The 27,933-nt window shown below is 46.0% G+C and overlaps 1 protein-coding gene across 1 annotated transcript in view; it reads right to left on the reverse strand.

Moving 5' to 3' along the window:
* USP48 (ubiquitin specific peptidase 48) overlaps positions 1-27,933 on the reverse strand; it is a 1,688,863-nt gene that overhangs the window by 770,695 nt on the left and 890,235 nt on the right. The window contains exon 15 of the mRNA XM_069610955.1: positions 17,823-17,888. Coding sequence (XP_069467056.1) covers positions 17,823-17,888 — 66 coding nt within the window. The remainder of the gene's footprint in view (positions 1-17,822; positions 17,889-27,933) is intronic.

A 27,933-nucleotide genomic window follows, 5' to 3' on the forward strand; every position in this document is an offset into this window, starting at 1 on the left:
CCCGATGATGAATTTTAATGTTATTCTCATTTTCTGGCGTGGTGTTTTTTTCCTCACTTTCGTTTCTCTGCATGTGTCTCCGATTGTATTTTAAGTCTTGAATTGTTAGCTATTTATTCCATGTTTAATATTACTCAAAACTATGATACGATAGCATTATTTTACTAGCCAAAATTACCAGATTAAAAATAATGCACTTCTATGGTGCATGCTGCAGCCATTGCCTATGTGTATGCATGATTAGGTTCCTGCATTAACAACAACCCTACAATATAATTATTTGTTTAGATGTGTACATTATTTAATATATTAAGTAGTTCATGATAGGTCTCCCGATCCCACCTTACATATTGTTACCAACATTGTAAACACAACCCCTTGTACTGATTTATCAAAATTAATTTTATATGTGATGTCATCAGTGATGTCATCAGTGACATTATGTCATCTTTGATGTCCTGGGTGTTAGTCTTAACAGTGCACAGTGGTGGCGAGAGTTATGGTTTCTTCGCTTACCATAAATGGCGAATTTCTGGGGGGTTTTGGTTTTACTTGTAACCATAACGTCCCTTTAACAGAGTTTTTCCACTGAATATATATGGGATACACTATTCAACGTAATCGTATTTCTGATGCTTGTATCTGCTTAGATTCACATGCTATGCATAGGCCGACATCTAGTGGAAGCTGCAGAGTATTACAGTTGTTGTTTTTGAAATTTGAAAAGGGACGTCGACGGGGCGTACCAGTAATACTATCCCTAGTGTGACGTCCACTGTACCCATGGTCCTCCACATGTCGAGATCCCTCCGATTGTTTTGTTTCTGACATGAGGTTGCATGAAGTGTAGTGAGAGTTGTTAGGGAGAATTCTCTTATAAGGCCAATTTCCCAAACCTAGTGAGTCCCCCAGCAGCTTTGCTGGATTTTTGGGGTTTGTTTTTTTCTCCTAAGAGTGAGACTCTTTTCCTCCCACTCTTAAGCCTGATTTGAGGTAGGTCTTTGACTTTTTGTGTGCTTATGGGCCACCATTGACTTTACTAGTCCAAAATTGTGAACAGAACCAGTACAAACCATCATATTGTGGAAGTACTGGAAGGGGTTAATTCGTTTGCCCCTGAGTCGGTTTTCAAGGGGGCACTGCCCAGTCCCCCCCTTGTCTAGTTTCTGGCTGATGGCAGTGGTTACCACGCAAAATATTCTACCAGAATATTTCCTATGGGATTTTCCCATTGATTTTAAACGCACCACTTTTTGGTGCAATGTTAAAGATACCGCCGATTAATTTATTTAATATTAAATCAACGGTTGGGTCTTTTTGACAGAACTCTTTTCTAAAATGGCATTTGTGTCCGTCTCTGTAACTCCAACCAAGGTCGGGCCCTTTGTTCCACTTTTTGGCTGGCTTCTCCACAGAAGCCCTCCAAATGGTGCCACTCTGTCTGGGTTCCAAAGGATGAGTGGGAGGGGAATTGGCACCCTGGACTGTGTTGCCTCAGCAACCCAAGTCACACTCTATTCGGATTGGCCCAGCGGTGAGCCGCCCGGCTCACCACTCAGCATGTTTGAGTGACAGCTGGGCTGTTGGATGGGGGTTTTTCTGCATAAAAGCAGGGCTTTTGGGACTGGAACTTCAGAAGTCGCCACAGGACCTAAGAATCCGAAGAGGGAAGAAGCTGAGCCATCTGCAACGACGACACCACCGGTGGAGCCCTGCTGCAACTAACTCACCACTTTCCCAACAACAAGAGAAGAAGATCTGCTGGACGAGTCTTCTTCCTCTGAGCTGGTGGGATCAACCAGTTTGCCCCTTTCGCCTTCCAAAGACGTCTCTTAGTCGAGTCGCCCGTGCCAAGCACCCCGGCGGCCGGATAGCCAAGCTTCACCACTTTGACCGCGAATCAAAGGAACGCACCTTTTAACCGACGAATTCCGCGACTGGTTTCATCCCTGTGCAGTGCATCGACTCCAAGTTTCCTCCTCGACGAGATCCTCTTTTCCCCTGGTTGAAACAACAAACTGCAACCACTGCCAGCAACAACTGCCACCGCTGGAGCTTCCTCTCTCTTTAAGGTAATATGTTCTGCCTGGCCTCTCTTTCTACGGATTGCTAAAGGTGACCCTTAAATCCTTGGCTTTCCAACTGGGTTGGCCCCAGTCCTTCTAACTTTACTTCCTGAATCGCCCCAACCTCTGTTGAACATTCTGCAAAGACTTTTAGCGCATTTTAAACTGTGTGATCTTGGGCACATTTCGCTTTGCTTCATTTAAAGTGGGCCTGACCTTTGAACTTTGGCTCTACGGTGTATGCTGCCTTTACTCCATTGCTTTGAACTTCTAAAAGTGTTGGGAACTGTTTTATTTCTATGCTCTGCCCTTTTCTCTCCCTTTAACTTAACTATTGGAGTGCCATCTAGGTTACGCGCTCACATCTGTTTTAACAAATAGTGGTGTTTTAACTCTGACTTGTCCAATTGTTACCGAGGGAGGTGTGTATACTTTACCTGACTGTGGTTTAACTTGCTTTTGATTTAGAGTGCTAGTATATTGCCTAAAGTGTGTTTTAAATAAATAATTATGTACTTTTGATACAAAGCTCTGGTCAGTGTTCGTTTGATCTACTGTGTTTTTAGCCCTATTGTGTATACTCTATATACTGCCCTACTCTTCTTGAGAGAAGTCTGACTGCTCATCCACAGCTACCAGGTAAATCTGGGTGGTGCAGACTGCTACCAATTGGGTTTACTGCTTACTCCTGTAGTCTCAATCTTTTTGCAGTGTTCCCCAAGCGAACTGCACGGGATTCTGCCTAACAAGAGTACAGGTGTATTAAAGCAGATATGTATTAGATAAAGCCCATTAAAAACTCAGAACACATCTATGCACCTTCTACTCCAAGGAGAGGAAGGGTGGGCACATGTGAATCTAAGCAGATACAAGCATCAGAAATGTGATTACAGTGAGTAATGTATCCCTTCTGAGGCTTGTGGAATCTGCTTAAATCACATGCTATGCATAGATTAGCAAGCAGTGTTTGGAGAAGGTGGTGGGTTGTGAGAAGGTCCAGCAGCAAATAGATGTTTTAAAACCGCTTGTCCCACCTGAGTATTTGCTTTAGAGTGTGTGTCAATGCAGTACTGGTGTGAGTGAAGGTGTGTATGGAGCTTCATGTAGCTGCTTTGCAAATGGCGTCCAGCGGGACGTTTGCGATAAATGCCAGAGTAGCTCCTGTACCCCTTGTGGAGTGAGCTCTTGGTGTGAAAGGTAGTGCTTCGCTTGATAAAGAGTAGCAGAGCTGTATGCATCTGACTATCAATCTGGAGATGGCATTTCTGGAAATGCGGTCCCCTTCTCTGGCTGGTGCTATGGAGACAAATAGTTGGTCTGTTTTTCTGAGCGGTCTGGTCTTGTTTACGTAGTAAAGGACTACCCTCCTTACATTTAGTGTATGGAGTTTCTTCTCAGCAGAGATTGTTGGATTCTGAAATAAGGCTGGTAGCTCGATGGATTGCTTTACGTGGAATTTTGAAATGAACTTCGGTGAAAACCTATGGTGCGTTCTTAAAACCAATTTGTCTTTGTGGATAACAAATAAAGGGTCTTGCACTGACAATGCTTGAAGTTCACTGACTCTCCTTATGGAGGTGATATCCACCAGGAAAGCCGTTTTATACGTGAGGTGTAAGGCTCGATTTATGCCTAGACTCAAAGGGGGCTCCCATAAGTTTTACAAGTACTGCATTGAGGTAAAAACCTGGCGGTGGGTTAGATATAGGAGGGTGAAGTCTCTTTACCCCCTCCATGAAAGCCTTAATGACGGGGATCTTCCACATACTTTACTGTGAGAGGTGGTGTATGCAGATAGAGCCGCCAGGTGAACCTTTATAGAGTTAAAGACTAACCCAGAGTCTAGTAAGTGGAGCATATAAAGAAGAATGTGTGTTGGGAGTACATTCTGTCGGGTTTATTAGTTTTGACTGGCACCAAATTACAAATCTTCTCCACTTGTCAAAATAACATTGTTTGGTTTACGTGCCTCCTTGAGGATATCCATACACCTTTGAGGTAAATTGACCTCAGGAGCCATACTGCCAAGTTCAGTGAGTGAGGTTGAGGGTGTAATGTTGTTACCCCATGTTGTGAAAGCAGGTTGGGCTGGCACAGGAGCTTGATGGGATCGCACATTACCAGTTTGCGCAGATGTGGATACCAGGGTTGTCTCGCCCACATGGGAGCAACTAGGATTAGTGTCATTTAATCCCTGTGAATCTTGTTCACCACCCTTTTCATTAGTAGTGTTGGGGAAAAGCATAGGCAAATTTCCCTGACCAACTCATCCATAAGGCGTTCCCCTTGGAGTCTGGTTGGGGAAACCCGGAGCAAAGTCTAGGCGTTGCTTCTTTTCACTTGTAGCAAACAAGTCTAGCGTGGGGTAACCTCACTGTGAGGAAATGTGATCTACAACATTTCTGTCGAATCGTCACTCATGATCTTCTGGTAGAGGATCTCTGCTTAGCAAGTCCGCTAGGGTGTTACTGGAAAATGTTGGGAAGTTAGGAACATCCCCTGTTTGAGTGCCCATTTCCATATTTTCTGTGCTATCTTGGACACATTTGGAGAATTTATGCCCCCCACTTGTTGATATAGAACATTGCAGTGGTGCTGTCTGTGAGGACTTGTACCGACTGATTTGTCAGGTGTGCTTCGAAGGCTTGCAGCACTCTGAATACTGTTAGAAGTTCCAGCAGGTTGATATGGTTCTGTGCTGTGATTATATTTTATTTTTGCATTTATATAGTGCACATGCAGTCTAAAGGCATCACAGCACTGTTACTTGTGGCAGTCTTAGTTACAAAAAGATACATACATGTAATGAAAACATAGCAGGAGTACAGTTACAGGGTTTGTGGTACATTCTCTTTACATTATATAAACATTCAGGTACAGATATTAGCTAAAACATGAGAATGAGTACAGTTTCTGTCTTGGATGAGTTTTAGTTGAAGAGCATAGTTTTCAGCGACTTACGGAATGCTAGGTGAGAGACTTCTGCTCTAAAGGGTGGTGGTAGGGCATTCCATTGCAGTGCTGCTAGGTACGGGAAGCTGATTACGCCTGCTCTGGCTCTCTTGACTCTAGGGATCGTGAGCATGTTTGCATATGGAGTTCTGGTCGGTCTGGTGGATCTAGTGGGTTGGATTCTCTCAGAGAGGTAGGGTGGAGCAGTGAGGTGGATGCACTTATGGGTGAGGGCAAGTGCTTTAAAGAGGTCTCTTTCGTGATGTGAGTCCACAGACCATGTGCTGTGAGATGAAGGTAATGGGCCCCCCACCCGGAGAGTGATGCATCTGTTGTACCTACTGCTTGCACCGCCGGGTCGTTGAAGGGTTTGCCCTTCAACAGATTCTCCTTTGTCCACCAGCGTAAGGCTTGTACTAGTGTTGGTGAAACAACCACTCAATCGTCCCACTGACCGCTTGCCTGAGACCACTGTTTCACCAACCAATCCTGCATCGGGCGCTTGCACAATCGTGCGTGGGAGCAGGTAAATGCAAGATGCTATCATGCCGAGCAAACGCATAGCTTTGCGTACGCTTATCTGGTGACTGGCTTGATACTGAGGTATTAGCAGCAGTATGTTGTGAATTCTTTCAGTTGATGGAAAGACTAACCGTTGGTGTCTAGTCAAAGGATCGAATCTAAAGGGTCGACAGGTCAAAGGATCGAATTTTTTTTTTAAATTATATTTTTTTTAGGGTTTGGTTTAGGGAAAAAAAAAGTGTTTTTTAGCAAAAAAAGGGGGTTGGGTGGGGACCCCCCAAAAAAAAAATTGTAAAAAAAATAAATAAATTCGATCCTTTGACCGGTCGACCCTTTGGTGTCGATCCTTTGACCAGTCGACCCTTTAGATTTGATCCTTTGACTGCCAACCCTAACCATTCCTCTGTTTTTATGACAGTTCCTAAGAACTCTTTGGTCTTGTTTGGTACAAGGCTTGACTTTTTCCCGTTTATCGAGAAGCCCAATTGGAAAAGAAGGTTGATTGTTCTTTGGGCATTCTGCTTGCAAACTTGGGGCGATTCCCCCATGATCAGCAAGTCGTCCAGGTAGGGGTACACTGGAATTGCCTCCCTGTGCAGGTGTGCTGCCACCACCGCCAGTACCTTGGTGAATACCCTTGGACCAGATGCGATGCCGAAGGGTAGCACCTTGAATTGGTAGTGCTGGTTTGCTATCTTGAAACGGAAGAATTTTGTGCGCGCTGGGAACATTGAAATATGTAAATAGGCATCTTTCATATCCAAAGTTGCCATGTAGTCCCCTTGCTTTAGCAGCTTGATTACTTCTTGTAGCGTTGTCATGCAGAATTTTTGTGGCTTGACAAAAGTGCTTGCAGGGTGCAGATCTAATACAGGGTGCAATGTTCGATCTTTTTTGGGCATAAGGAAGTATGTTGAATAGATACCCTTGTTTACCTGGTTCGCCGGGACGATTTCGATGACTTTCTTTGACAGCAGCGTTGCAACCTCTTCCAGGAGTATGCGCTTGTGGTGGTCTTTTGTCACGGGGGATGGTAGGAGGGTCGTTGCAGTAGCTCTATGCAATAACCACCAGCTACGGTAGAAAGCACCCACTTGTGCGGGGCGGTTCCCTCCCATGCCTGGGTGAAGTGTGTTAACCGTTCTCCTACTGGAGTCACATGGGAGGGGACCTGAAGTGGGTGGTCATTGCTGCAGGGATGTGGACCCACCCCTGGAAGAGGAGGATCTGCCCCGGCCGTGAGATCTTCGCTGTCCTCGATTGGAACCCCAAGATGAACTTTAGTTGTATCCGGGGCCCCTCTGCAAATTTTGGCCCCTTAAGCGACAAAGATTATTTCCGCCCCTTTGGTTCAATGGTTGGTTGGTTGGTGAGAAGACCTAGAGACTTTAGAGTGTCATAATCTTCGTTTGCACTCTTTAATGCATCGACTGCCTTGCCGAATAGAACATAAGGCTCTATTGGCATATTGAGGAGGGTTGCTTGTGTCTCTAATTTGAAGCCTGACTGGCACAGCCATGCATGGCGCTTTATAATTTTGTTTCAAGATGCTCTCTGCGACAATTCTTCCAGCATCATCAGCTGCATCTAAATTATTCATTAAGATACAGTTAGATACAGCCTTCCCTTCTGCTAATGTGAGGGACAGTTGATATTTTAATGGTTCTGAGGCCAATAAGGTGGCTATTTCCTCCAACTTGTGGCAGTTGTAACTGGCAAGCAGAGTGGTGTTGTTGGCAATTCTTGTTTGAAAAGCTGCAGAGGTGGCCACTTTCCTTCCGAAAGTGTTTAACTTTTTGCTCTCTTTATCAGGGGGTGCCTTTGATGAAGCGAGAGGTGTTACTACCATTTTCCTTTTCCTTGTGGTAACCTCCAGCGAGTCTGGCTTGAACTGACCCGGATGTAGAGGGGGGCTGAAGTGGCTGGGCAGAACATCTTCTGAATGCGGGGGTTTACTGCCTGCGTTAAGTTAGGTGTTTCTAGAGAGGGTTGTATCCTTCTTTGTACAGATTTTAATAATGGGATAAATTGGGTTACTGCTTTTTTGTTACCCAATATGTCCTCGACAAAATCTTTGTCGACCTCTGTTTCCTGTGTTTAGATTTGGAACGATCTGCTGCCTTCAGGAGCATGTCATTGAATTGTAGTTGGTGGTCTACCGGTAAGTCAGCCACCGGCAGGTCTACATGGTCTGGAGAGTAAGATATAAACGCCCGCTTCCTAATCATCATGAGAATGATCTACCTCCCCAAGGTTTTCTTGATCCTCAGAATCTGTATTGGGGTCGTAGAGATCAAATTGGTCTGGGTCCTGCTGAGGGTGTCCTGAAAGGTATCTGGCCTGGCTCTCTTTGCTGGGGGTTGTGAAATTGTCACCCCAGCAGTTGGAAGTGTGTTCTTAACATTTCCTATAGCTTGAGGTTTAAAAAAAGAAAATCGTCCATAAAGGACATTCGTCTCATCACCCTGTTTATATCCTCAGCAGACCACTGTGAGGAACTTGGGATAGTTACAGGAATGGGAGGTAGGTCAGGTGTAGGCTGCCTCTTGTGTTTTATAGTTGAAGACATAGTACCCTGCCCCTAGGAAACACTCTTTTTCCCTGTGGGAAGCATTCTCTTTCTCCCTATGGGATGCACTCTCTTTCACCCTATGGGATTTGAGGCTCTTCGAAGTGTGGTGTTTCGAAGTCTGTTTAAGCAGTGTTTCAGGGACATGTTTCTTTACCAGATGTGAAATTTTCAAAGTCTGCAGAGTTTTTGCCGATTTCAATGTTATTTTAGTTTGACATTTTTCAGCGGATGGGTGAGCCGGAGCCACATCTCTCGACGCTCGGTTTTCGGCGGCCGTATTAGACACGGCATCTGAGTCTGATTTATGCCTCGACTTTGGGGGCCTGTTGTGAGGCGAACGTGATCACGAATGCCCAGAGGACAGGGAGCTAGTGGACATTCCCTGAGACACTGCGTGTGGCCATGTAGACGGTATTGTCCTCAACTTCTGGCCTTGGGTTGTGTGTTTTGTGTGGGATGACTTGTCTGTGCTGATGCTGCTGGGTGTCGTCCCTGTAACAGCACCGCCGGCCTGTCTTTTGGGGTCCCTTTCACCTTTGTCGTCCGAAAAGACGCCGCTGCTGCCGTCGCTAGAAGCACCCTCCACGTCTATGGCGGCATCGGCCTGCAAGGCGTGGTGGGCCAAGTTTTTCGGTCCTTTAGGGTCTTGGGCTTAAAAAGCTTACAAGCTTTACAATGACCCTCATCGTGATCTCTCCTAAGGCAGAGGTTGCACACCCGGCGCAAGTCCTTCCAGGGAAATGTTTTGTTATAATTGGGGCAAAATTTAAAGGGTGTATTTTCCATGATTAATTGGAAGGGCAGCCCAGTGATTATAAAGGGGAGAAGGGGAACTATGCATTCTCTTAGTAGGCTAAGATATGTACCACTCTCCCTACTGTCTGGCTCAAGGCCTGCAGCAGCCTTCCGAGGCGGTCGGATCGTCGAGGAAATGTCTGTGTCCAAAGAGGTTTGTCCTCGAAACCGTTGTCAAAGTTGTTGTCAAGGAATGGCTTTAAAAAGAGCAGAGAGAAACTAGCTCTAATTTATTCGTTAATAAATGGTGTTAGCCGGAAAGGAACTCTACGGTTAGCATCCGACAATGATGGCGGAAAAAACTACCTGAGGGACCTAGACGCGTGAAGGACCATGGGTGGATGTCACACTAGGGACAGTATTACTGGCACACCCTGTCGACGTCCCTTCGAGTTTCGAAAATAACTAATACTCTGCAGCTTCCACTAGATGTCGGCATATGCATAGCATGTGATCCAAGCAGATTCCAAAAGTCTCAGAAATATATATATATGATACATTACTCACCGTAATTGTATTTCTGATGCTTGTATCTGCTTAGATTCACATGCTGTGCTTAGGCTGACATCTAGTGGAAGCTGCGGAGTAGTACATTTTTTTTTCGAAACTCGAAAATGGGCGTCAACATAGGGCGTGCCAGTAATACTATCCCTAGTGTGACGTCCACTGTACCCATGGTCCTTCACACGTCGAGATCCCTCCGATTGTTTTGTTTCTGATATGAGGTTGCATGAAGTGTAATGAGAGTTGTTAGGGAGAATTCTCTTATAAGGCCAATTACCCATGATCCCTCAAGCGTGTAGGATCCTCAGATTGTATTTTCTGACATGAGGTAGCATGAGAAGTAGCGGGAGTACAGTTTATCCAAGCAGACAGATGGATAAGACTACAAGTATCCATGCGCCTTCTCTCAGAGGGGAGGAAGGGCGGGCGCATGCAAATCTAAGCAGATACAAGCATCAGGAATACGATTATGGTGAGTAGGCTTGTGGAATCTGCTTAGATCACATACTGTGCATAGATTAGCGAGCAGTGTTAGAAGAAGGAGGTGGGATGTGAGAAGGGTCATGAGCGAACAGATGCCCTAGAACCGCTTGTCCCACTTCAGTATCTGTCTTGGAATGAGTGTCAATGCAGTAGTGCTGAGTAAAAGTGTGAATAGAGCTCCATGTAGCTGCTTTGCAAATGGTGTCAAGGGGTACATTTGCAATAAAAGCCAGAGTGCGCCCAGTGCCTCTAGTAGAGTGGGCTCTTTGCGTAAAAGGCAGAGTCTTTTCAGAAAGGGAGTAGCACAGCTGGATACAGTTTACTATCCATTTTGAGATGGCACATTTAGAGACATGATCTCCCTCTCTGCCTGTAGCTAAGAAAACAAACAGTTGGTCTGTCTTTCTTAGCGGTCTGGTCTTGTCTACATAGTACAGGACCGCTCTTTGCACATCTAGTGTGTGTAGTTTCACCTCAGCAGAGCTTTTGGGTTCTTGGAAGAAGGCCGGTAGCTCAATGGACTGGTTAACGTGGAATTTTGAAATGAACTTCGGTGAGAACCTAGGGTGTGTTAGTAGAACCAGTTTATCCTTATGAACAGTAAAGAAAGGATCCTGCACTGACAGAGCCTGAATTTCACTGACCCTTCTTATGGATGTAATGGCTACTAAGAAGGCAGTTTTATAGGTCAGGTGTTTGAGACTAGCCTTATGCATGGGCTCAATGGGTGGGCCCATGAGTTTAGCAAGCACCACATTAAGGTCCCATCCTGGCGGTGGGTTTGAAATTGGAGGGTGGAGTCTCTTTACCCCTTCCATGAAGGCTATAACCACTGGTACTCTCCACCACAACACCTTGTTATGGGAGGTGGTGTAGGCTGACAGCACCGCCAGGTGTACCTTGAGTGAATTAAATACCAACCCTGCGTCCAGCAGGTGCAGCACGTAGGTGACAATATTGGAAGGAGTATAATCAACCGGGTTGAAATGTCCATTCTGGCACCAGATAACAAATCTTTTCCCATTATATCAAAGTAACAGTGTCTCGTGTTTGGTTTCCTAGATTCTCTTAGGATATCCATGCATCTCTGTGGCAGGTTGAGATGCCCAAACTCTAGGACTTCAGGAGCCATGCTGCCAAGTTGATTGAGCTGGGTTGAGGATGCACTGTTTGACCTTGGTGCTAGGTTAGTAGGTTGTGCCAGCACGGGAGTCTGATGGGTTCGCACACTGCTAGCCTGCGCAGGTGTGGAAACCACGGTTGTCTCGCCCACATGGGAGCAACTAGGATGAGCGTCATCGATTCCCTGTGCATCTTGTTGACCACCTTCCTCATGAGAGGAGCTGGTGGAAAAGCGTAGGCAAACATCACTGACCAGTTCATCCACAGGGCGTTCCACTTGGGAGTCTGGCTGGGGGAACCTGGATGCAAATCCTGGGCACTGTCCATTTTCACTTGTGGCGAATAGGTCTATAGTAGGGAAACCCCACTGTGAGAAGAGGTTTTCTATGACTTCTCTGTGCAGACCCCATTCGTGTTCTTCTGGGTGGGGGTCTTTGCTCAAAGTTGAGATGACAGGTAAATGTTCCGTCTGAGTGCCACTGTCCAGATTTTATGGGCAAGCCTGGACAGATTTAGCGAACGAGTCCCTCCCTGTTTGTTTATGTAAAACATCGCTGTCGTGCTGTCTGTTAAGATCTGCACTGACAGGTTTAACAGGTGGGGTTCGAGACTGCCAGAAGCTCTAGAAGACTGATGTGATTCTTGGCCACTGTGTGAGACTAGAGACCCGGAGCTGTGTGGTGAAGGAGGTGTGCTCCCCACCCTGATAGGGACGTGTCTAGTGACTAGAGCCTGTATCTCCGGATCGAAAAAGGGTTTACCCTTTGACAGGTTCTCTCTTGTCCAACAGTGGAGATATTTTACAAGTGTTGGCGAAACGACCACTAGATCGTCCCACTGCCCACTTGCCTGAGACCACTGTTTCGCCAACCATTCTTGCATGGGTCGCAGGCGCACGTAGGGGACCAGGTAAATACATGACGCCATCATGCCTAGCAAATCCATCGCTTTGCGCACCGTTATCTGGCGACCGGACTGATATTGAGGAATTTGCAGTAGTAGATTCCGAATTCTTTCCTCTGATGGAAAGGCCAACCCCTCTTGAGTGTTTAGGACAGCTCCTAGAAACTGTTTGGAGGTGCTTGGCACCAGGCTTGATTTTTTCTCGTTGATGGAGAAACCCAATTCGAAGAGGAGGGTGATAGTTCTTTGGATGTTGGATCTGCAAATTACTGGGGTTTCCCCCGTGATGAGCCAGTAGTCCAGATAAGGGTACACTGGGATTGCCTCCCTGCGTAGGTGTGCTGCCGCCACCGCCAGTACCTTGGTGAATACCCTTGGAGCCGAGGCTATACTGAATGGCAGCACCTTGAACTGGTATTGCTGACTGTCCACCTTGAAGCGCAAGAATCTTCTGTGCGCTGGGAACATGGAAATATGAAAATAGGCATCTTTCATGTCCAATGTTGCCATGTAATCCCCTCTTTTTAGGAGTGGGATTACCTCTTGGAGAGTAGTCATGCAAAATTTTTGGGGGTTGACATACTTGTTTGCAGGGCGTAAGTCTAATACTGGGCGCATTGTCAAATCTTTTTTTGCCACAAGGAAGCAAGTTGAATAAATACCCTTGTTTTCCTGGTTGCCCGGGACGGGTTCCATCATGTCCTTTGCGAGAAGATTGACGATTTCCATGAGGAGGATCTTTTGGTGGTCCAGGGAATGTATCTTTTGTCGTGGAGGGTGGTTGTGGGGGTGCTCCAGCAGCTCGATGCAGTATCCTGCGGACACTGTGGACAGCACCCATCTGTCCGATGTGATCCCTTCCCATGCTTGCGTGAAGTTGGAAATGCGCCCCCCCTATTGGTGATGCGTGGGAAGGGACCCTGAGCGGAACGTCACTGTTTTGCGGGAGGTGTTCCACCTCTGTTTGGGCTGCCTCTTCCTCTACCACGGCTCCTTTTATTACCTATGCCGTACCTTTGGGTAGTCTGTTGGTTGCCACCCCACGATGTACCCTGCGCGTAATTGGAGCCCCTCTGGGAATTTTGGCTGTGTGAGCGACAAAAATTACTATTCCCTCTTTGATTGGTGGGCTTATTTGTCAATTGTCCCAGGGACTTTAGAATATCGTACTCGTCTTTGGCAGTTTTGAGTGCGTCCTCTACTGCTTTGCCAAACAAGACATTCGGTTCCACCGGCATGTCAATAAGGGTAGCCTGGGTCTCGGGTTTAAACCCCAACTGTCTTAGCCAAGCGTGCCTCTAAATGACAGTGCTCTCTGCTATGAGCCAGCCTGCATTATCTGCGGCATCAAAGGTCATCTTCAGAAAGCAACCAGACACGGCTCTACCCTCCGACGCGATTTGGGCTAGTTGGCCCTTTAGTGGTTCCGGAGCGGAGTCAATGAGAGCAGCTACCTGCTCGCACTGGTGGCAATTATAGTTTGCCAGCAGAGTGGTGGTATTGGCGATTCTTGCCTGGTAAGCCGAAGTGGAGGCCACTTTCCTTCCCAACCCATACATTCTCTTGCTCTCGTTGTCTGGGGGAGCCTCAGATGAAGAGAGGTGTCCCCGCTCTTTTTCTGGTGTTTGTGATTACCAAGGAGTCGGGCTTAAGTTGACCCCTTATGTAAAGTGGGTCTGACTGGGCGGCCCTGACCAACTTCTCAATTCTAGGGTTGACAGCCCTAGTGAGATTAGGAGTGAGAAGTGAAGGATCAATTCTTCGCTGGATTGACTTGAGAATAGGAATGGCTTGAGCAATAGGCCTCTTGTCTCCCACTAGCTCCTCTGCAAACTCCCTCTCTTCCTGCGCCCCCCCGCAAGAGTCTATGTGGAAGTGCTCTGCAGCTTTAGCCAAGATCTCATTTAGAAGGGGCTGGTTATCTATTGGTGAGTCAGTAACTTGTGGTTCGTTGTGAACCAGAGAGTCCATATTTGTATATCTGGGTCATCCTGATACTGTTGGTATGGCTGGATGTAGTAAGGGTCTGAAGTCAGGCCCTGAGCTGGAGTATCAAACCGAGATCTATTATTAAGAGGCTGAGGGTCCTTGGATCCTGAAGGAGTAGCATTATATAGCTAAGAAAATGCTGTGTTTTTTTCATAAAAACTGGGTAAGGAAGACATTCTCCTCATCACCCTGTCTATGTCCTCAATGCTCTATTCTCTGCAACAGGGGATCACAACCTCCTGTTGAGGATCCTCTTCTAGTCCCATATCCTGAGGAGTGGGCAGAATGAGCCTGGGTGTAGTGACTGGGACAGGGGTCTTAGATTTGTCCTTATCTGACGACCTGTGTTTGTCCTTGTGTGCCTGGGGTGCAGAAGTTGAATGTGATGACACTTTCTGCTGTTCGTCTCCTTTCCCATGAGTGGAAGAGTGTTTCCCTGATGGTTTGGTCTTTTCTGAATCTTTCGACGCTTGGCGTCGAGATTCGGGGGTACTGTCTCTCTCTTTCGAGTGTGCACGTCGGGACTCTGAGGCAGACGCCGAATGGGCTGCCGGAGCCAACTTTTGGTGTGCAGCTTGGGGGTGGAGGTCGGATTCGTCTTCTGAGGAACGTACCTTCGTGACTTTGGGGAGCGAGGCACTCTTGGCAACTGTGGACGGTTGCCGTGTGTTGTGCGGCGATCTCGACCTGGAACGCCCAGAGGACACTGATTCCGTGGACCGTCCTCTACGTGCCTCTTTCTTCCGAGAACTCGACACGCTTGTCGAGTCTTGGTTGGATTTAGTGTGTTTAGGTGTAGAAGTAGTTTGTGTAGCGCTCGTGTCACCGGGTGTGTTCCCCATAACTGCCCTGCCGGACAATCCTCCGAGGTCTGGGACTAGTGCTTGGGTGTCTTTCGATGCCCCTGTGCCCTCACCGTCCAAAAGGACGGCGTCCCTGCCATCAGTGAAGGCACCCACCGCTTCCATGGCCTCAAGCTGCCTGGCGTGGTGGGCCCAACGCTTAGTGGAGCGGTCCTTGAGTGTTTTTGCTTTAAAAAGCTTACACGCTCTGCAGTTCGCTTCGGGGTGGTCCCTCGGAAAGCAGAGATTACAGGTGGCGTGTTTGTCAACCCAAGGGTACTTGCGGTTGCACTTGGGGCAACATTTAAATGGAGTACTCTCCATATGTCACCTTAAGGCAACGGGCTAGTGTATGTAGGAAATAATAAAGTGTGTTGAGTATGTTTCCACCCCCCACTCTCCCTACTTGCAGGGCCGAGGCCTTCTGAGGCCCGGGCCGCGGTCAGAGGCCTTCTGAGGCCCAAAGTCCATCGTGCAGTCTCGACGGTTGGTTGTTCTTCCGACCGGCGTCGATCTTCGATGTCTCGACGTGGGAGTGAAAGAACAGGGAAATTAATATAGATTTTTTGCAAAATGGCTGAAAGCCAGGGAACTCCGCACAATGCTTCCGACAAGTATGGCAGAAAAAAACAATCTGAGGATCCTACACGCGTGAGGGATCATGGGTACAGTGAAAGTCACACTAGGGATAGTATTACTGGCACGTCCTATGTCGACGCCCATTTTCGAGTTTCGAAAAACAAACTGTAATACTCTGCAGCTTCCACTAGATGTCGGCCAATGCACAGCATGTGATCTAAGCAGATTCCACAAGCCTCAGAGATGAATATATATAAATATCTGACCCGCTGGCACCATTTTCCCTCTGTTCTGCCCAATTTTCCACAGCAAGGTAAGGAACAGCAGTGTCCAAGATGGAACAAATCTTGGTCACTCTTAAAGCTTGGAAGAGTTCCAATTAGTGGGCAAGGTGATAAGGAATCTGTGGATGGAAACCATGTATCCACCCAAAATAACGTCACCGAAAGCAAGTCATTTATTCGTCTAATGGGCACTTTTCTCCCAAGGATTACTCCTCATGTGAAAGACTTTCAAAACTGTACTCAAGGAGGAGAAGTCGTCGTCGTCGGCGGCTAAGGAACAAATCCAGTTAAAGCAAGACATTTTAAGCTTCAACTTTCCCACGGAGTCATCCACTTTGAGTAAAGAATTGTGCAGACATTATCTGGAGAATGAGTGGCTTGATGCCCATGTACCTGCACAGCAAATGTCTGCTCCTGGGACACGCATTTGTAAAGCAGATGTTGTAACGTTGCCTCTTGTGGAGAGACCATTGCCCTCTGGCACCTTTTTATTAGCTAGTCCATAGAATGTAGTGAGGCAAAACATTACCCCGCTTGATAGGGTTATTTTTACAATTGCTTTACGCCTTTGTTCCCCAAGGAGATTTTATCGCCCTACAAGTGTGTTGGGGAATGGGCTAGTGTCAGCAACAGTTCTTCACCAAAGGTGCAATAATGTTTATTACATTAGTTGCTCAATGTACCAGTATGGTACTCAGGGGGTAACTAATGCATTCTTTTAAGCCCTACCGCTGGGTATTTTATTTTGGACAATCCCTTTGTTGGATGAGACTACGACATCAGCCTAAAATGGCATTTGTTCTGATGTGGTCGCACTCTGAGCTCAACCTTGCACCTCTGGAGTCCTTTAAACTGTCCTCGCTTGGGTTTCTGTCCCAGACGCAACCAATACGCATTCTGAGTGGGCAGACTTGAGTGTGTGGCCACCAAAACCTTGCATCAGTCTGGTGGGCGATTTGAGGGCTGGCTAGGGCCAGCCCCCCAATGTGTGCTTATCTAGATGAGGCCCTGAACATTATTCATATTGGGGGAGGGGGGGCTCATTGAATTCATACCAGAATTTCTAGAAGATTTCCATGAAAATGGGCTGCTGCCGAGTACCAAGTTTGATCATGTTAGCTGGACCATGGCCCCTTTTTTCTTGCTCCCCGTTTATACTTTGGCTGCTGGAATCCCTTGCTAGGTTTTCCTTGTCCTTCTAGTCTCTGATGCTGGCTGGCCTACATGCCCTGTGTGGGGCATTTCCGGGTAATTGCTGTGCTGTCTCCCCGCGAAATCCTCAGGAACCAAGAGCCTCGAGGTAGGAAGTTATTACGGCATAGAAAAGTGGTGATCAGTCGTAGGGTGGTTGTTTGTTGTCTGGCTCTAACATGCCCCTCAAGCTGCCTAAATACCACTGGTCGGGCTCGTCCACATCCTGATGTCTAAAGTGCTGCTGCTTGTGCTTGTGCCTGATGGGTCACCCTGGTGGAAACACTGATTATTCTTTTTTCTATTTTTTTATCTGTCATATTTTTGGGATGGCCCTCTGGGCCTGTTTTATAATGGTCTAACCCTTTCACTTACCCTATGTAACCAGTTATATATGCACAACATTTTGCTTTTCGGCATTAATGTTCTATAAGGTATTCGAGGTTGTAGGGAACAACCGTTCAAGTAGTGGCACTGCGGTTTTCGGGATGTGCACATACTAACCTGTCTGCCTACGATCCTTTTTCTCCCCATCCCTCAGTATTATTATTTAGGTACAAGCCTTAAATCATTTACAGGACTGTGAGACTGAAGGCCCTTATTACATTTGTTATACATGCGCTGTGTTTTACTGTATTGTGCTTAACTCTAAGGACTAATTTAAACTGATAGTTACGTTAAGTGTAACTTTAACGAAGGGTGTATATTTTCTAGTGTACCCGTGTACTGTATTATCTTGGGTTATCTATTGGGACTAACTGTGTACAGCTACTGATAGTGTTCAGCATACCTGTTAGTAGAAATCTTATCTTACCCAGAAGGTTGCAGAACAATTCCCCAATACACACTTCGAAATGCAGGAAACAGAGCCCAAAGGAAGATGTTGGATTTGATAAAACCAAGCAACATGTATATTTGTAAACTGAAAAGCACATTTCAAAGCACATTTCATAGTTTTTAATACACTCTGAAACGAGTTCCTGTCTGTACTCTTCTTGTGCGCATAGTTTTTGCTTACCATGCTGACAAAGAATATCTTCATTGAAGTTAAGGGCCTCTTCCTGTTTCTCTTCGTGGTTTTCCTCTAAGAGATGGAGAAGGAAAACAAAAGGTGATTAACGCACAATAATGCAAGCAACTGAGGTGATCCTAAAATATTTTCAGTTATTGTCCTACTTGTCTCCATTAATATCGTGGGGGTAATGGTGAAATGTGCAGTACACAACTCATTATGGCTCCTTGACTGCCAAGACTCTCACTCTACCTCAGTGGTCAAAGTGAGAGGGAGGTTTGGGAGCGGCCTCCCTTACTTTTTGGTTTTGGCGCACTGCACTTGCTTTATTTCTAACCGTTTCATCTCTCAACCTCTCTGGAAATTAATTGGAGGGATGCCTAAAGCTGCATGCAGTGTGAAAAAGTACAAGTAACAGGCGACCCGATTATGAACTTGTGTGATTTTTTTCTCCATAGTACAGCTGCAAAGCCAAGAGGCATTTTTTTGGGCTCATTACTTTTGCATGCTGGTAATTGTAGGCTTCCATTCAGGGTGAAAAAGCAAACCCAAGACATAATTTTTGCTCAAAATGCCACCATGATGGTTTTGTATACGATCGTTTTTTTAATGTGATTTGTGGAAGATTCAATCCATATGGAAATTATTTGACAGTTTTTTTTATCCTTTCTATTATAAGCCTTTTGCTTGCTTTCCATGACTCCACCCCCTTGCCTCTCTCCCACACAGTAAGCAGGGAGTACATTCTTCCATTTCCCGCACTACCTCGGACATAGATCACACCTCACTCCTGCTTTACCTGGATATATCTGACCTGAAAGCCAAAGAGCACTCTCTGATCCTCCAGTGCTATTAGACTAGCAATAACAAATCCGGGCTTTAGAACTACACATAACATAACTGACTATACGGCTTGAAAGGGCACCCATGTACTGTTGCAAGCTGCAGTGCTTGACCTTCATAAGAGAACTTTTTAGTTGTACCCATTCTCGCTCATATTTCCTCTTGCTCATCAATGGAGCCCTCTATCAATTGCTTCCGCACGTGCTCTATTCCCCTTCTGCACCCCTTAGCGCATCCTCCTTTAAAACTGCACTCTTCTCCGTGCACCCAGGTGCCTATAAATGCAACATGCAAAGAACATCAGTACAACAGCAACACTATTGGCATTGCCAATGCTTGGTTTTGTAAGTTCACCACTCATACTTTTATTTGAAAAAGAAACCATTTGGAATGGTTTCTTTAAAAAAAAAAAAAAGTAAAGTGTAGGAAGTAGCAACTTACTTTTCTCCAGCTACTTTTGATTGAAGGTCACAATGCAGCAGCGCAAGCGCACTGTATGGCACTGACACCACACCACTGTAGAACCTTGGACGAGCTACCACAGTGTCTATCAAATAAGCAAGCAGCATAAAGCAGTTCACAGCCAGAGGCAAGTTCACCGGCTATTCCGTTTAATGACAAGCGATCAGGACTGAATCAATTCGTTTACCAGCAAAGCCTCCTTGGCTCTCTTCATGCTATTGTTATTTCATGCAGCCACAGTGGCAAGACCGTGTGATTCGACCAGAATAGGCGAGAAGCATGTCATACATCTTCACTGTGCATGTCGTAGAGGCATTGTTCCATTTTGTGCGTTTAACTTGGACTTCAGACAAAATCTTTCACTCAAGTCTTGTAACAAGCTAAGCTACAAATGTCGCTCTACCCAGGTGCAGGTCGTGGCATTTTTTGTAAAACAGCGGCCAAAACAGCAGGCTATTACGCACAGTATGGCTCGGATGTCTTTAGGCACTAGGAGGCACAGGTGCGCCAGAAAGGTTGCACTCCCAGGGTTGAGATGCCTCCATGCTAACATGCCGCAGGCTGATTTGCTCTCTTGTTGGAAAATTGATTTTAAAATGTGCCTTTCTTAGAACTTCCCTTACTTTACATGCATTCTGGAAAATCAGTCTTATACAGTGTGCCTTATCAAAGTCATTCACCAACATGGAGTGCAGCCAGCAGGGGGTGCAAGGAGGAGAGGTGACGGACAATGCAGCCAAGGAGAGGGAGTACAGTGCAGCATGAAAGTGCATCAATGGAAAGTGCTGAAGATCAGCAACAGGTATTATGCAATTAATTATACAAATCAATTACGCAATTAATTAATGTACCAAATGATGCGGGGTTGCTTTGTAACAGGTATAGGATTGCAACAGAGTGATGGGGTGCAGTAGAGCAGAGGCGAAGGGGTGCAGTGCTGGCACAGCACAATCGGTGGTGAGGTATATGCAAGCTCTATAGGAGTGGGGGCTTGTCCTAGTGGCAACTGATGCAGCCCAACGGTGGGGAAAGGGCAATGAGGATGTGGTGTCACAAATCTGGACAATTCACCCCTCTCTTTGAGGCTAGGGAGGCGAGCCAGTTAAGCAAGACCATTCCTAGTGGTCCGGGCAAGTGGGACCTCACTGGGGGTGACACCCCTGTTGGGCACAAGGACTCCCATTACACTACAGAACTCACAGCTCAAACCACCCTTTCTGCATATATGGATGTTGGAAAGACTTTGGCATCTATGGTTATGACTATATTCAACAAAGATCCTTCTTTGCTTCAGGTAATGCTGAACATTGCCTGAATGCCATGTTCAAGGAAGACCGACACGATTCCTTTTGCTCCAATGACGTGTTTAAGGAGAGAGCGGACTGTGAATGGAGGGGAGACTTCAACAGAGGGAGGAGCGCAACCGCTACACAGAGGCGAGCCTCTGTAGCATAGCAGTCCTTGAGGGGTGAAGCCATGTTGAGCCGCAGAGCCAGCGGAGGCGTGAAGGAAGAGAGACCAGCTCGCTGGAGGTTGGACGGCAGGTGCCTTGATAGAGCAGGATGCTCTGGTCAAGGACAGAGAGTTTTTCTCTGCTGGTGTGACCACTGAAGAACATAGGTGGGCCTGGCACCCAGCAGCCGACGCAGAGACCAGAGACAGGAAAGGAGCCTGGGTTCCCGAGCTTCACCCGGCAAGTGCCTTTCCCACAGAGAGGTACAGACGCTACTGACTTGTGGAGGCGAGCAAGGCCTATGACTGCCGATTTCCTAGAGTACCGAATCCAACGCAGGTACAAAAACGTAAGAAAAGCTAACGGGCACTCAACCTTGCTAAAACAGAGTGAAAGTTACAAACACTGCATATCAAGGCTGGAATAGTCGACAAGACTATTAAAGGAGGACAGACATAAGTCCTACGTTAAAACAGTGAAAGAAAGGTGAAGGCTGTGCAGCAAAACTAGCAAAGTGCATGAGGCCAAGGGAGCCTGTATTACCCAAGCAGGCAGACGCCCCAAGATACATTTTCTGATCGAGAAACATGATATTCACCACAGAGCCACAGACCTTTTGGGAGTCCCAGCGCCACGAAGGTGGGAAAGAAAAGTGTATTTTCCAGTAATCCTAGAGAAATTGGGACGTTGAACATTTAAAAAAATTATTTTCCAAGGAGCGTGAAACCCTTACAGAGTATATTTATCATTTTACCGAAAGAACTTGATATGAAGGATGTGAAGACTATACCATTATGTTCTAAAGGAACTTTGAGACTGAGAGCAAGTCAATTACAAGTTGGGTCAGTCAGAAGCCCATACGAAGGCTATTGTGCAAGCCTCCCTTTTTCCTTTTAGTTAGGTGTTTTCTAAAGGTGGACTGCCAGTTATTTGTTTAGGAATCAGACAAAAGGCTATTTTGGACTCAACATGCACCCTTAGCTTTATTTTTGCTAGGTAGGGAGGCTAGTTAGGCGTTTTTTTTTTTTTTTTTTTAAATAACCATCGTTAACTATATCCCAAGTAAGTCAGAGTCCTCCTTCTGGTTCACCACATATGGTGTCAGAGTGGGATGTAGTCCAGTTGACAAACTATGGACCACTCCTCTTAACAAGGACATTGAAAAAGACAACGCCCTTACACCCCTGGCCCCTCCCCAATACATTGGTTTTGATTTATATAGCTGGAAACCATCTCCATACCCATGAAGGTGAGACGCTTAATACCAACAGATCTACGTCTTTCCCCTCCACCTAGGACCCATATTAGACTGACAACTAAATCAGGACTAGTCTGGCGATATGCCCTAGATGTTGCCACTGCGGTAGTAGATAATGATTATACGGGTGAGGTGAAGGCGATCCTCCATAACAATGGGACGTCGGATAAATGTACGAGATGTGCACATGCACCAGCTACCTGCTTATATTTAGGGGTTGAGGTGTTTCATACATTGGGTGAGATCACAGGTGGACATTTCACCATTGGTGGCATAAAAGACACCTAGCAGGGTTATTATTGGCCCTGGCAAAGCTACAAGTAGCAATGGTAATTGGATGAAAGACAAAGTATTGCTATGACTTTGAATCAGACTACAGACTCTTGGCACATGAGCATGCGAGACCCAAAGATATATGGGGTCCATACCATCATTATTTGCTTGCAAGGCCGCATTCTACATCGGGCCACTCAGACCATGAGCATGAAAATTTGTAAAGAAAGAATATATATATATATATATATATATATGTAATGAACTGGAGTTGTATGATGGAGTACTGTCACAATCCCAAATGTTGGGAAAGCCTGCCTTTTTTTGTTATATAAAATAATAGAGAATTTTTAAAAAAAATCATGGGACCTGACTATTTAAAGAGGAGGAGACCATAGCCCAGGGATTCCTCAAGAACGCCCTCACTTGAATACCTCGGGAAATCGAAATCTTACTCTAAAGGGAGAGATAATGAACATTACAGTAGCAAATAGTGACTGGTTTGGAGACAATGTGTGAATTCTTTGATGTCATAGTCATCGCCTCAGGAGAAGTTATAGGGAGTTCCTGGACGGAACAGAAGTCTTTGTTCTGAAGAGGGTAGTCTCTCCCTGCGAGGTCCCTCTGACTGCCACCCCTAGGGGAATTTTTGTGTACAGGGCTCACCTCACTAGCCTCACAGTGAAGGGCACACCTCTGAGGTGAAGTGACGAGATCCTGTGAATCATCACATAACCTTGCCCTTAGGGACCTGCCTCCCCTTGTTCGTCGATGGGAAACCTACTAAGGAAATCGGCATTCCCTTGTCCCTTTCCCTTCCTGTTTCTACGATGAAGCAGTAGGGATGAAGGTCAAGGAACCATCGCATTATCCTTGGGTTGGTGTAATTTTTTAGGCTTAGCCAGGTCAGAGGGAAATGATCAGTCACTAATGTGAACTTTCGTCATGTCAAATAATTCTTCAGATACGTCACTGCCCACTTCATAGCAATGACCTCTAACTCAATAGTGGAATCATTTTGTTCTCGAGGGAAAAGTTTCCTTCTAATGTACAGGACAGGATAGTAGCGATATATTGGGAGATCACGCTTAACATAGGGTGTCTCCCCTTACTCACCCAAGATGGCCCACAATACACTATTGCTTCTGGAGTCAATAAGCCCCATCTATGACTCATATAGAACCACGTAGATCCCTCCCCCAGTGCCAACAATGAGCCAAGAACCAGGCTGGTGTATAGAAAGAAAATATATTTAAAGTTTATGTTCACTAAACGTCCTTTAAGGGTAATATACGCCACCTTGCATGTGGCACAAAAAGTTTCAAGCACTTTTCGTTTCGTAATAAACAGGCAAATATTACTTGATCAAATTCAGATTGAAAACAAAGCACAGTTTCGATTTTAAAACAAGTTACACATTACACATGCAGTGTTGGATGAAGCGGGTTTCCCTGCACACTTGAAAAAGTGAGCAGTTTACAGTCATACAGACTGTGAAGATATTTGTTTTGATTTAAAAAAACCTTTCATTCTTCACCCCAAAAGCAATGCAAAAATCATTCTATCGGGGTCACCTCTTCACTCTCAGGAAAGAGTGTATATTTTACAATGGAGAATTACACTGGACTTCACTTTTGCAAAGCACTTCTCTCCCCAAACACCAAAAACCCATGCATCAGATATGTGTAGCACGCCTCTGTTTAAGGGCCTGGTCTAAGGAGTGGGGACAGTTTAAGAATTTCGTTTTGGGCCAAGGGCACCCCTTTGTTAAAATACAATGTTTAAGATGTGGTGACAATTGGGAATTACGTTTTGGGACAAAAACACCTTTTGTTGAAAGACAAGGTTTTGGGAAGTGACATAAATTGGGAATTCCAGGTTGGGACAAAACCTTTTTATATTAAAGGCAAAGTTTGGGAACGGTGACAATTATACATTTCCTTTTGTAGCAAGGGCACGCCTGTTCATTGTAGAAATCTGGGGTGGACAGGAAAAATAAAGGCACCCTATTACATTACGTGACTATAAAATGTAATTCCTCTTAGGAAAAAGGGTGGAGGTTTCAAACTCCCCCAATCTCCTGCCTGCGTCATCTATTTGAGAGTTAATTAAATTAATGGGGACCCCCCTGCCCGTATTCAGGCTTCAAGACCTTGTGTGACTGTCTGCTGCACATAAGATTCATCGCTTGGCTGCCCCGTTCTAAAGGCGTTGGCAGTTGCCTTGGAGACAAACTGCGTCGACGCTCTGTTCCGAAAATGCCGTTGCCATGACTTCCCCACGTAGCTTGTGTCACGTGACCGGATCAGCCGGTGGCTGTAGTAGGTCCCACCCCTGGCAAGAACGTTAAAGCTTCTCAAACTCAGAGCGCTGCTTCTGATTGCAGTTAGCTCGCTACTCCTTGAATCATTGTTTTCTGACATTTCCTGTTACCTCTTGACCATTGCCTGTTTCTACAGACTTACACTGCCCTACGATTTTGTACTTCTTGAACCGTCGCTGCCGACCATTGTGCCTTCTTGCAACAGTGTTGCAGACAGTGCCTTCCTCACAGACTTCCCTTTTCTCACTGTTACTGAAGAGACATTCGATTATTGTTAACCCAGTGCTTCCGCGCAGCCTTTCTTCGCCTGCTGCCAGAGCCCGTTGCACGAGTTCCTTTTCATTCATCACGCTCTACTCTGAACCGACTTGCTAACATGCCGAACTCCACATGGACAATTGCTGCCCATTATTGTGAACTCTTCGTAAACCAGACCTTGTGCACTGACCAGACGCTCTGCAGCCAATATTGTACACCACCTTGACACTAGTGCGTTCCTCGTGCCACCCGGGCTAAGTAACCCTACTACTAACTTCCCTTTTTCTTATTTTGTCCTGTTCATTCATCTACAGCCATCCTCCAAACACTATACACATATTTTAGGAAACGGTAAGAGTTCTGAAATGCCTTTCTATGTCCCATACAGTACATTAGTGTCTTTGCCTCCATAGAACACCTCAGTGATACTTACCTTGTTTTCTCTAGGGACCCATGTTCTGATAGTGCTGCCTTTCATATTACCTCTGAACACTCCAGAGAGGGTAAACAGGTTATTAGTACTCAAATGGGTGTATCATAGAAAAGAGCTCCCTCAAGTAAGGAGGCCTGGGTTTAGGAAAAACCCAGGTTCTTCGATCAAGTCGGAGTACGAGGAATCTATCACTCGCCTCACATCTCCATCTGTTAACCTGGTTGGTGAGTAACATCTACACAATTTGCCCACCCCACTATGAAGGGAAGATAGTAAGGCAGGCAGATCCCCCGCACACACTTTAGTTTCAAATGGATCAGTTCTACTTAAATTGGACCTCTGTTTTCGGGCACTTAGGAAAGACAGCCAATCTCCTCTGGGTGATCAGGTCTGGTCACAGGTCAAAGATAGTCCCAGAATCCATTTCTCATAAGGCTCTCATTAAGAACAGGGCCCCAGTCAGCTTTTGGCTTTCCCAGTTTTCTCTCTCCCATGCAAAGTTTAAGGCCTCTTAATGTTAAGGCCTCTCCAGCCAAGTAAGGTGAGGCAGCCGTCTCAGGATTCACCAAGGTGGATTATAGGCAAGTCCTTGGAGATGTTTAGTAGCTCTCCCTCCATAATGTTTTTTAAAGGAAGTTTTTTTTTTCTACTTGTCTGTCTGTCTCTCCACAGAGCAAGTGCTTTTTAAGTCCCTCCCACGAAATATTAAGATCATAGGTGTGAACATATTGGCCTCAAATTTTCATTGGACTTCGGCAGTTCTCTCCTGCCCCCCCCAGCCTCCTCTCCGATAGTCCCTGGAGTTTTATGATTGATGTGAAGTGAATGGGGACATTTACATTATTTTAGCGGTCGACTTTTTCACTCAAAAAGTTCCTACATGGCAAAACCTAGTGATTCACCAATAACATGCCATAACAAAGATATTCATGTTCCCCTACTCATGACGGATAGGTGGAGCTTACTTTCATTTAGGAAATGTTATTACACAGGTGTGCTATGGATTCTCACACTTTTTGCGAAAATTAACAGTTGGGAATATGTAACTTCATAGTCAAATATCTAATTCGGTAAGCCACTAGCTCCAACCTTCAGACTTCTAACATTTTTGGGGTAGCAAGAAACCCCCTTTGCAATGTGACTAAACGACTCCAAATCACACTTGTATGAAAGTCGCATGAAGACCATTGTGTTAGGGAGAATTCTCTGTTGAGGCTAATTTCCCAAACCTAGTGAGTCCCCCAGCAGCTTTGCTGGATTTATGGGGTTTATTTTTTTCTCCTGCTAAGAGTGAGACTCTTTCTCCCACTCTTAGACATGATTTGAGATATCCTTTGACTTTGTAATGTGTTTTATGGGCTATGGGGTCTTTTACTCCATAAGGTTTCATGTATTTTTGGTAAGTGTGTTACACAGCACCCTCAGTGCAGTAACACAGGGTGTCCTAGTGACCCCCAAACATAGGCTCCATACCCTGGGACTGACTGCTGTCTCCCAGGGCATGTAAAGTCACCATTGACTTTACTAGTCTTAAATTGTGAACAGAACCAGTACAAACCATCATATTGTGAAAGTACTGCTAGGGGTAATTAGATTGCCCCTGGTTCTGTTTTTCGAGGGGACACTGTGCAGTCCCCCCTCGTCGAGTTTCTGGCAGGTGGCAGTGGTTACCACACGAAATATTACACCAGAATATTTCCTATGGGATTTTCCCATTCATTTTAAACGCACCACTTTTTTGGTGCAATGTTAAAGATACCGCTGGGTTATTTATTTAATATTTATTCCCCGGTTGGGTCTTTTTGCCAGGACTCGGTTTTAAAATGGCGTTTGTGTTCGCCTCTGTAACTCCAACCCAAGTCGAGCACTTTGTTCCACTTTTTGGCGGGCTTCTACACAGAAGCCTCCAAAAGTGGTGCCACTCTGTCTGGGTCTACAGGATGTGTGGGAGGGGGGGTTTAGGCACCCTGGACTGAGCTGCCTTGGAAACTCAAATCGCACTCTTGTGTGATTGGCCCAGTGGTGAGCTGCCCGGCTCACCACTTAGCATTTTTGAGCGACAGCTAGGACTGATGAATGGGGGTTTTCTGCATAAAAGCAGGGCTTTGGGGACTGGAACTTCAGAAGTCGCCACAGGACCAAAGAATCCGAAGAGGGAGAAGCTGAGCCGACCTGCAACAACGACACCACCGGTGGAGCCCTGCTGAACCGTCTCACCACTTCCCAACGACAAAGAAGATCTTCATCCCGGAGAGTCTTCCTCTGAACTGGTGGGGATAACCAGTTTGCCCTCCTTTTTCGCCTTCCTGGATCGTCTCGTGGTCGAATCACCCATGCCAAGCACCCCGGCGGCCGGATAGCCACGCTTCACCACTACTGCGAATAAAAGGGAAGTACCTTTTAACCGGGAAACGCTGCGGCTAGTTTCTTCCCTGGCAGTGCAACGACCTCCAGCTTTCCTCCACGTCGAGATCTTCTCTTCCCCTGGGCGAAGCACCGACTTGCACCCGCTGCCAGGAACAACTGCGCCCGCTGGAGCTTTCTCACCATTTCAGGTACTATGTCCCGCCTGGTCTCCCTTGCAACAGACTGTTTAAGGTGTCCCGTAAATGCTTGACTTTCTATCCTGGGGTGACCTGGGACCTGCTAACTAACTTTTCCTGACTTGATCCAACCCTTTTTGAACTATCTGCAAAGACTCTCTAAAGTACTATTCAACTGTGAGATCTTGGACACATTCCGCCTTGCTCTCTCCAAGAGTGGGCCTGGACTTTCTTGCTCCTCAGTAGACTCTGCCTTTTCTGACTTGCTCTG

Source organism: Ambystoma mexicanum, chromosome 8 (genome assembly GCF_040938575.1).
Source record: "Ambystoma mexicanum isolate Mex_15411 chromosome 8, UKY_AmexF1_1, whole genome shotgun sequence".
Taxonomy (NCBI): domain Eukaryota; kingdom Metazoa; phylum Chordata; class Amphibia; order Caudata; family Ambystomatidae; genus Ambystoma; species Ambystoma mexicanum.